This window comes from Cyprinodon variegatus, unplaced genomic scaffold (assembly GCF_000732505.1).
Source record: "Cyprinodon variegatus isolate N-32 unplaced genomic scaffold, C_variegatus-1.0 Scaffold548, whole genome shotgun sequence".
Classification (NCBI taxonomy): Eukaryota; Metazoa; Chordata; class Actinopteri; order Cyprinodontiformes; family Cyprinodontidae; genus Cyprinodon; species Cyprinodon variegatus.
Window position 1 is genome coordinate 484,057 of NW_015151001.1, and position 10,786 is coordinate 494,842.

Below are 10,786 nucleotides of genomic sequence, written 5' to 3' on the forward strand. Positions count from 1 at the left end.
GGACACTTGGAATACATTGGACGAGCAGTATGGTGGACTATTGAAACGTTTTTGGGGACCTTTCTGTCTCGGGCACCATAGACCTCCATTATTTGAATGTCAGCAGACAGCAAGAAGCCTCCCAGATCTCCAGATGCATTTGAGATATCAAAAAAGTACTCCAGGGTGTTGTTCAGCATGGGGGTGAGTAGAAAATGAAAGCTAATCATGTTTTGGGTGTACTATTCCTTTAAGGAAAGAATATACTGGTAAGATATTTAAATGTGAGATTAGGGTTTAAGTATTAAATTAGGGTAAGGTAAAAGGTCCATTGACCCAGATGTTAGGATTACGTAAGGGTAAGTGTCTGGGTTAGGCCACGTAAAATGAATGTAAGTCAATGAAATGTTCCCATTAGTCATGAATACAAACAAACAATAGACTGCTGGAGACAATGATCCTGAAGGATAAGCGTGAGAAGATGGATGGATTGATAATGGCAAGGTGGATTGAACTATAAAACATGAAAATATTGGAAGAAAAACTGTGAGTAGATTTAAAATAATGAATTCACCATTCAGATATTTATATTTATAGAATCAGAATCAGAAATACTTTAATAATCCCAGAACTAAATTACTTTCATTACATTACTCCATATGTAATAGAGTGACTATAGGACCAGTTTGATATAACACAATTTCATACAGTATATACAAAATTAGAGGGTCCCGCTCCATCTCCCCATCAGTTTGGGGGTCCTTGGCCTGGAAAACTTTGAAGGCCCCTGTACTAAAGTCTTGCAGCTGAAGAAGTAATGGCACAGAAGGAACTGGTTACCAAGATGCATAACACACCTCAGACTTTTATATTTAAATCAAAATATATCTAATGTTTTAAAGTTGTAGTTAGGGTGATCAGAGGTGTTGCCAGAAATTTTCTTAAGGGTGGTCAGGCAATAACCAATGTAAACTGAGGGGTGGTTGAAAGTTGATAGGCACCAGAACCTCAGGGTCAATCTACAACAGGAAAATTAACGGGCACAACATCCATATTTTCTAAATAAAGACTAACTATACTTTTCTACAACTTTTATCATAATAGCTATTTATCAATAACTTTACTGAAGACTCTTAGATGACTTGCAGAGACATAATGTTCTCTTTACCCCATATAACACAAAATCTAGTTCTGAAAAAAGCATGAATTCTGTACTTATCATCTTTAATGTTAGTATATTGCTGTGCAGAATTAACCGCAATGTTTTTGTTGTCAAGTAATTTTTAATATATAAAAATGTAAATGTTTTAAATATTCCACGTTAGAGTAGTACTGCTGCCACCATTTTTATTAGAAGGGGGGTAAAAATGGTTGGGGTGGCCACAGGGGTGGCCAATGATTGGCTAAGGGTGCCATGGCCACCCCTGGGCCCCCATCTGGCTCCGCCCCTGAGTGATGATAGAGCAGCTGATTTACCAAGTTTGACTTGCAGGATAGGCCACGCCCCCTACAGGTGATCTGCTGCTACCTTGTCAAAGTCAGACTTCCCACAGCTGAGTGGAAGTATTGAACCCAAACAGTAAAGCTTTTGTTCAGCTTTATTTTCCGAAACTGAACATTAGAGCCGCTCCGGTCGGTAATGTGACTCCTGTTTGGGTCCGCCTCTTTTTTTCCAGTTAAACCGGTTTATCCTCCTCACCTCTGGGAGGAAAAGGAAGTGAAGGACTGAGCTGAACAAGTTAAACCAACTCCTCTGGTGTTGTTTCGCTGTAATCCTGCTTTTATAGGCATTTGTTGTTTTGTCTGACTGCTCGGCTGAGGTAGGCTGTTTTCGCTTAGTTTGCTTTCTCTGTTGCCCCGCATTCCTCCGCATGTAACGCAATGTAAGATCACTGCAGAAAGCAGATTGGAGGAAAAGTTAGGAAATATCCGAAAAGCACACCTGCTCAGTTTAGATTTCCTCCTGTTAAAAGAGATTTATTTCTTTGTGTTATTATCAACAGATCGATCTTACCTCCACCCCACATCAACAATCAGCCTCTGTTTTTAGATTGAAATGAAATATCCTATCGAAGATATCTTGGTGTGTCATGAAGTACTGATGTGTATGTCTATTTGATGTGATGACCTCATTATTTATGGCTGTTTCAGCACCATGAACATGTTCAGAAGAGGTAAGGGGTCAGCCCAGAGCCCTGAAGTCCCACCCAGACCCACTAAAGAGGTGAGAATCCAGGACATTGAGGCCCAATCAGGCTTTACATTATGACCTCTGACCTTACACAAAAGGTATATAGGCAGCAAAGACCCCTGATGGTGCGAAATCTAACCTCTAAAATGTCATGAACCATTCTGGAATAATTCCAGGATGTGTTATCCTGCTGAGAGGTTAACAGCCATTAAGGAAAATCTCCCTGTTGAATGGTTTTACACAAGGGTGTAACTTTGTGATGAATATTGGTGGGGGCGCTCTCTAGGTGGGGGCTGATGGACCTACAGTTACTACAGTTTGTATTTTCCAAAAATGAGCTCAAACATATATTTATTGAATGCTTTCCTATTGTTGAGAACACAAGAAAACCATAATATGCTGATATTTATATTTATAGATAGTTAGAGAGATGCCCTTTAGTACATTATATTAAAAATAAATAACAGATAAAAAAAATCGTAAATAACAGCCGATGCCGATGCCAAAATCCCTAGAAGTGCAATTCTAATTCCATCCATCCAGAAAAATATGAATATGCTGCATTTTAAATATAGCAGATTTTCTTTCTTGTAAACTTTGTGGTAAACCTAGAAGTATATTTTATTGCATGTCACATAGCCCAGTAAATCTGTTTTACCTTTAAATCTGCAGCTCTCCCTAATTCTCTCTGTGCTCTGTTTAAAAAAGGTTTATGAACCTCTTTACTTATATAATGATGCTGGAAACAAAATTTGTAGATATGTAGAAGCTCTGCTGTCTGATTGTGCGTGTTAATTTTATCCTGTAACTGGGAGTCATGGTCCTCTGGGAAGCCAAGCTTTTTTTAACTACTAAAGAACAAACTATAGCTTCTCAAGTTTCTTACATTGTAATACTACACTGTATAAATGTGTAATTTGTTGCCGTTTTAGCTGAGAAAGCTCCGTATGATTTACGGTTAGGATTCTTCATGGGATATCTAATTTTTTTTAACCAAGCCGTCTCCTAAGTTTTAGTTAAACATACATCAAAGAAGCTGTCAGTTAATGCTGCTTTGATTCTCTCCTCCAACCACGTAGCCACTCTGTACGCAGTGAAATGTGACTGCAAATTAGATGCCTCAAAGCGACAGATCTGATGATGTTACACTGATAGGCGGGACATGGTAGCAGTGCGAGAGAGGAAAAAACACAGACTCAATACGTTCCGAACACGGCTGCACCGATCCTTTTTCACCTTTGGCTAAAGGAAATGAGCGGAAATGGGGGGGGAAAAAGCTGAAATTATTGTTGGGGACATGTCCACACCAGTCCTTCAGAAAGTTACGTCTGTGGTTGTACATGATCTACAGCAGAGGTTCACAAACTATTCAGCTTCTGACCTACAGAATGTTGACTGATGACCCAAACCATTGGTTTAGTGAACAAACATTTTATTGATATGAATTAATGATGGGTGTCATAATATTAGTGTCAAACATAATAGCTGATTTTGTCCATTTTCAGTGATGCTTCAGGTTCTTTTAGCACTTAAATATGCATGTTCTTTCTGTAGCGGATCTCAGGACCATGTGCTGGTTGATCAAGGACCCCAACTTTGGAAATGATTGAATGCTTTGGAAATGCAGGACAGCCTTTCGTAGCTCACCTCTGGTGCCATCCAGATGCTTGAAAACCAAAAACCTGATTCATCAAATCAGGCAGCGTCCTTCTGTTGCTCCATGCTGTATTTCTGGTGCCTACAGGCTCATTGTTGACATTTTAGCGGTTGGGTCATGAGTCAGCAGAGGTAGCATGACTGCTTTACAGCCCCATTCACAACAAAATGCCGTGTGCTATTTAGTTAGACTCCTTTTTATCAGAAATTGGGTTGACTTCTACAACTGGAGCCAGAGTGGTTGGTCTGTTGCATCACAAAAACTCAGGCCATCTACCTCTGACCCGGATGCCTGATGGTGCACACTGCAGACTGAACCACACCTTGATGAGGCAAGTTTATTTAAATGGCACATTTCACTAGTGAGGAAAAAATCTACCTTACATGGAGCAGAAAAATGAAAAGTACATTAGTGACATAAAGTTAATCATCCTATTTTAATCTCTAAAATGAAATAATATAAAAATATTGATTAAAAATATTGATTAATACATGTTAAATGTTAAAACCTTGCTAATATTAAGCTGTCAAAGGCCACTAAACAAATACGTTTTATGAACAATTCGTAGCAACTAAGGATTTCAAAGGACTTTTAAAGTTTCCTAGGAGTTTTTATTTTTTATTTTTTCCAGATTAATGAATTAAACTAAGAACTAAAAGCTGCTTCTTTATGGTTTGTTCTGTGTAGATTCGAGCCAGAACATCTGAATGGTCTGGGCAAATCTGTAATGTCTTTGGGTGCTAAGGCATTCAGTGGTTATTAGACTGACTTAATTATTTAGAAGCATCTTCTGTCAGATAAAGGGAGCCAGAGATTAAAGGTCCTGTAAGACATTGGTTCTTTAACCATGTAGATGTGCTTTAGATGATAGAGGGTCGACACTGGTTACTGAATTTATGTGTTTTTGAAGGTCCATCATGATCTGGGGGGAGCATGTAGATATTGAATAAAAGTGGCCCTAAAATGGACCCTTGGGGAAAGCCACAAGGGATTTTTGTAGTCTCTGACATAAAGTTACTGATTGACACCAAAAGGCCCTGTCCTTCAATGAGGATTCAAACCGGTGCAGTGCTGTACCAGAAAGGCTGAACCAGTTTTATAGGTGCTATAATAAAAGGAAATGATCAACAGTGTCAAAGGAAAGCTCTTTTGTCTACACCTTGAAGCTATCTCTCTCCGGTTCGTTTTCCTGAAATGAGATCACTCAGGACAAACTCTTTGAATGACACTTCATAACCTATATGTGTTAAATAACGATGAGACATGACAACAGATTTTTACAGAAATTGTAATCTTACTTAGATCGGAGAAGTTGCTTTGAGTTACAGAAGGCAGCTGCTAACCAACCGAGCTCACTTCTCGAGAAGTATCCCGGACAAACGGGTAAAGAAGCATTTTATACTTCAGTATGCCACGTTATCACATCACTACATCATACACGTTTGCAGATGAGTATACATCCATGGCTCCGGCCATATCAAAATATTACACTTTGTTTCTTAGCTGAAGAATACCGCTCTCATTCCATTCCCGAATCTTTGCCACGTACAAAATGAACATTACAACTGTATATAGCCTAACTGAGGAACTGGCCTAATTAGATAAGCTACTGGGAAAACTTCAGTTCCGACATGCAACATGCAGGTAATATTGGGGTGTAAGAACACATCATCAATTATAATTATCCTAACAACCATGTGGAATGCAGCATTAATGTCCATTAATCCCAGCACAGTGGTTCTCCAATGGTCTGCATTCATACAGATGTTATTGAACACTTTGACAAGGTCTGGATAATGTTTATTTTTTGTCTTTTCATTCTCACCTTAGCTGCCATTGGTCGTAATGTTATATCTATTTAGTTTGTATTTCTCATAAAAAAGGCCTTTTTATTTATTTCCAGGAGCTGGAAAATCCTATCAGATACAGCATAAAAACACCCGATCCAGAATCAAATGCGGCCTCAGAGGTAAGTGTTAAAAGATTATTATGAAAATGAAACTGGGCAAGATGGTGACCTTGCATATGTCCTTTCTTCTAGGAAAACAGAGAAGACACAGATGATCTCTACCCAAAGACAAAGGTGAGCCTCCTCTAATCCATGGACCCATTATTGTTTGTTTAATGTTTGCTGTCGTTTATGGATGTTTTCTTGCGTTTCCTTCGGGAACGGCAGAGAACAGGAGTGATGGGGGTTGTGCAGAAGGTGAATCCTTTCAAATCCACCTCACAGGTAGAACCACAAACCTTTCCTGAAGACATATGATATTGTGTGTCACCCATTGTCTTTCAGTTTTCAGCTTGTTTTTTTTTTCTGCTACTCAGACCTCCTCATCAGTGTCGAATATCAGCAAAACTCCTTCCTCTGAATCACTGGAACAGGCGACGGACTCCACTCAGGTGAGATCAGCTTTGTTTTCTCACTATGTTCTCCCTTAGGAGGGAAAGAAAATGGCTGCCCTAGAATCACAGGTGGGGAGTAACAAGATACATTTACCTAACTTTTAGAAAAAAAGAAAAAGAAAAAAAAAAGCTATAGTTTAGCTTGTACTTTTAGCTGTAGTGTTACTTTCTGTAATTTTCCACTTGAATTCAGTAACAATCTTGTGACAGTATCGCCACTCTATTAAGTTTGTAATTCCTCCACCCACCTGCAGTAACTTGAGCTTTTTTTAGAGATCAGGTGAAACTATAGTAAACAGTAGATATTGATTCTAGAACTTCTTTTTCCTTTCCAGACATACATAACCTACTGTTATGACTGGTTTTATAAGTTTATGTTAAAAAAAAGGATTTGAAAAGATATCTCTTCTCCCTGAATTTCTTATTTTGGATTCATGTTAATTTATACATAAATCTGTGTCTGATTAGATTATTTTAACATTAAGTTGGGTGTTAAAAATAACAAATTAACAGGTACTTTTTTACTAATAAGTAATTTCTTAGATAACTGCTTTCTATTTTCTAATAGAAATAAGTAAAAGTAGAGATTTTGTCTGAAACTATAATCTTAGTCTATCTAGAGAAGTTGCTTAGAGTTACAGAAGGCAGCGCTCACAAACCAGGCATACATCTTGTTAAAGAAGCATTTTATATAATTCCAGTATGCCACGTCATCCCATCAGTACATCATACATCTTTGTAAACAGTGATGGGAGTAACAGCATTTAAAGTAACGGCTTTACTAATGCCGTTCCATTGTTTTAGTAACGAGTAATCTAACTAATTACTTTGACTGTAACTATAACGCAGTTACCATTGCTGACACCCCGTAACTGCACGTTACTCAGGTCGCACTATTAACCTATTTTTCATGATAGGACTCGTGCGCGCCTTGTCATGAGAGAGGGGAGGATGAGATTGGCTGATGTATAGTGAGATTCCGTCTGTCAGTTGGGTAGGTGGGTGTTTCTGCTGGTGGGTGTTAACGTACAGCACACACAGAAAGATGGAGAGTGAGGAGGACTCCAGCAGCAAAACAGTGTTTCCAGATGGAAATACTGATGTAACGTTGAGCTGCGTTTCCCCATCAGATGCGGTTTCCCCTGCATCTCCGCAAGGCGCAGGCGGCACGATTCACAGCGCAAGCGACAGGAAACGCGCATGCTCGCTAAAGGTGTGTAACAACCGCCCGGTGCTCGCGCTACAGGGAAGCTACGGAGAGCTTGAACGATTAAATGTTAGTCTATATGGAGAAAGGGAGAAATCTGGATGGATAGATGGACGGATAGCTGGATGGACAGATAGATAGATGGATGTTGCAGTATCTATAACAACCCAAACACACAGAATTTCAGATTTAGATATCCCCAGTTATTAATTTCATACACTCACCAGATCTGAACGCCCTGTTAAAAAACTTCACACCCATGACTAGAGGTAATGCAGCCTGATGATATTTACATCGCATCAGATACCGTTCCCCCCATTTTAAGATGGGGGAACGCTATCTGATGGGGTTTATTGGCCCGTCAGATACCGTTCCCCTCTGATGTCATTTACGTTTAGTTGCAATAAACGCAAAACTCTTTGCAGGTTCTTGTCTTTGTCATAAACTCTATTCAGCTGGCTTTTGAAACACAAAGCGAGAAGGTGGGGGCGGATGGTGAGGGTTACCGGGGCGAGAAACGCAAAAATAACGCAATAGTTGCTTTTACTAGTAACTAGTTACTTTTATTGTGGAGTAACTCAGTTAGTAACTCAGTTACTTTTTGGGGAAGTAACTAGTAACTATAACTAATTACTTTTTCAAAGTAACATGCCCAACACTGTTTATAAATGAGAAGACATCCATGGCTCCAGCCTCATCAAAATATCACACTATGTTTTTTAGATCAAGGACACCGCTCTCATTCCATTACCAAATCGTTGCAACAAACATAATGAAGATGACCTTTTAGCCTGACAGAGGAAGTGTCCTAATTAGATAAACTAATGAGATAACATTAGTTCTGACATGCAACAGGCAGGTAGTATTAGGGTTTAACAGACTCACACATCATCTGTGGAGTAAAAAATGTTCTTAGCATTGAACTTGGTCATCAAGTCTCCATTTTTATTTCATGTGGTCCCATAATTCATGACTGTTACAAATGACTGTTAACCAATTTTATTTTTTGCAACAAGCTAATTGAAATTCTAATAACACTAAAACCTTATCCTGACTAATGGTTTAGAAAGGCAAACTGTAATTCCATGTAAATACTGTAGGTTACCTCATCTGGAGGTGGTGTAGTTTGGTTTCAAGTTTAGTAATTAAATGGGAATATATCAGGCCTGTTAGAAGCGTTTCATGTGAAAAAAAAACAAAATGCATTGCAGATGAACCAAAAGGCACTTTCACTCCTTATGGAAACTTTTAAGTCAGTTCAGCTCAGTAAGAATAAACATCACTTCTGTTTTAGAACCCTGGGAAACTGAAAGGTGTCATGCAGAAAGTGAACCCTTTCAAGTCTTCCTCCCAGGTAACTGCAGTCTTTTCCTGGCTTAGTGGTCTCAGAGAGCAGGGTTTTCACTGACTTTCTTCTCTCACACAGGTGTCCAAAGCTCCGTCTTCAGACTCGCTGGAACAAGAAAAGGATCTGGACTCATCTCAGGTAGGAAACAAAGCATTCCTAGAGAAGAGCAGTCTTTATTTCAGACCTTTGTTCCTTTTCCTTTGCCCTATTTAGGATCACACTCATGTTAAATTTACTCTTGGTTCTTTAACTGTGCTTTGTTTCTTTGAAACAATAGTTTTGGCTTTTTTAGAGGAAGGAAAATTACTAGTGTTCCTCTTACCATGACGACAGTTTCCCTTAGGAGGAAGTGAGTAAATAGACTGAGTAAATAGACTTCAACAATAGACTGATAGAATAGCAATATTTTGTTTTATAGATTTATTTATGTATTTAATCCCTCTTAAACTGTGATTTAATTGAATCATTCAATCAATCCTAAAAATAAACCTAATTTTGTGTATGTGACGGAGACATAGGTAGGTGGAAGCAAAGGTGGGTAGTGATAGTGGGTAGTGACTAGATATTGGGAGATCAGGGGAAAATACAGTAAAAGTATAAATTGTTAAAATTTGTTTTCTGAATTTGTTTATTTATATAGTACAAATTCAAAACATATCATCTCAAGGCACTTTACAGAGACATTTCAACCAGATCATACAGTTTGATTGCTTCGAAGTAGAAAACAGAATTGAATAATAGAGAAAGAATGAAGCAAAATGATGAAAAGGGGTCCCTATGTCCTCCAGCAGTCTAAGCCTATAGCAGCATAACCATAAAGATAGTTCAGGATAACCTGAGCCACTCTAACTATAAGATTTAATAAAAAGGAAAATTTTAAGCCTAATTCTAAGTGTGCAAGTTTATTTTCATACTTTATAAGGGCTTTTTTTTAAAATCAACCAACATAAAGGTCCTGGAGGATGAAGTGAGTGTAAGTGTCAAAAGTAGAAAGAAAATTATTCTAGGTTCATGTAAAGTTTATTTAAATAGCCAAAAAAAAAGTTCGACCTAAAACATAGGTTTACATACAAAACTCATTATTTTTTTTGTAACGAGGGAAGTAAACATAAAAAAAATTCAATAGATACATCTTGGTTACATATGTAGTATGTTTGGTGTCCATCCAAAAAGCAACTGAGAAGTTATAGATGTTAAGATTAAAAAAAAAAAGTCCATGCAGACCCCTACTGAAATTTTTTGTTTATTGTTGAAATTTAAACATAAGGAATGATCAGATTGATAAAACAGGGGCTATGTGTGTGGGAAGGAGGAGTTTAAATTCTATTTAGGATTTAACAGGAAGCCAATGAAGAGAAGCCATAGGAGAACTCGGGCTTTAGCGTTTTGGATCAGCTGAAGGCTTTTAAGCAATTTTTTAGGACTTCCTGATAGTAAAGAAATACAGCAGTCCAGCCTTGAACTAACAAATGTATAGGCCAGTTTCTCATCATCACCCATTGACAGAATATCTCTTTTTCTTTCAATATTCCTGAGCTGAAAGAAGGATATTCTAGAAATCTTTGATGTGGGATTTAAATGACAGGTCCTGATTTAAGAAATAAACAGGAACAGTTCAGATAAAGCTACTTAGATGAGAAAAAGCTGAGAGAGCAGAATGTTAGAGGTTGAGCTAACAAATACTGCTGAATGGGAGAATAAAGATAGAATGATGACAAGGGGTCCCTATGTCCTAGAGCAGTCTAAGCCTACAGTATAGCAGCATAACTATAGAGGCAGCTCAGGATTAACTCAGCCACTGTAACTTTATCAAAAAGGAAAGTTTTAAGCGTTGCCTTAAAAGTAGACAGGGTGTCTGCCTTATGTTCTAAAACTGAGGTTGGTTCCATAGGAGCGGAGCCTGATAAGTAAAACATCTGCCTCCCATTCTACTTTTAGAAATTCTAGGAACCACTAGTAAACCTACTGATATAAGACAGAGCTTGGCCATTTAATGCTTTA

At 38.2% G+C, this 10,786-nt stretch overlaps 1 protein-coding gene across 1 annotated transcript; it reads left to right on the forward strand.

The window, feature by feature from the left end:
- The first annotated feature begins 1,516 nt into the window (after positions 1-1,516).
- On the forward strand, positions 1,517-8,998 carry LOC107095455 (secretogranin-2-like). Its single transcript, XM_015391571.1, has 8 exons — positions 1,517-1,799; positions 2,131-2,203; positions 5,731-5,796; positions 5,869-5,910; positions 6,004-6,060; positions 6,153-6,227; positions 8,732-8,791; positions 8,864-8,998. The coding sequence occupies exons 2-8, from the start codon at positions 2,135-2,137 to the stop codon at positions 8,996-8,998; spliced, it is 504 nt and encodes a 167-aa protein (XP_015247057.1). The 5' UTR covers positions 1,517-1,799; positions 2,131-2,134.
- The last annotated feature ends 1,788 nt before the right edge of the window (positions 8,999-10,786 follow it).

Excerpts from the sequence above, each read along its gene's own strand:
- LOC107095455 (XM_015391571.1), top strand. The coding sequence starts at position 2,135 with ATGAACATGTTCAGAAGAGGTAAGGGGTCAGCCCAGAGCCCTGAAGTC. Across the intron at positions 5,797-5,868 it reads AATCAAATGCGGCCTCAGAG|GAAAACAGAGAAGACACAGA; the intron begins GTAAGTGTTAAA and ends CCTTTCTTCTAG. Across the intron at positions 6,228-8,731 it reads AGGCGACGGACTCCACTCAG|AACCCTGGGAAACTGAAAGG; the intron begins GTGAGATCAGCT and ends CTTCTGTTTTAG.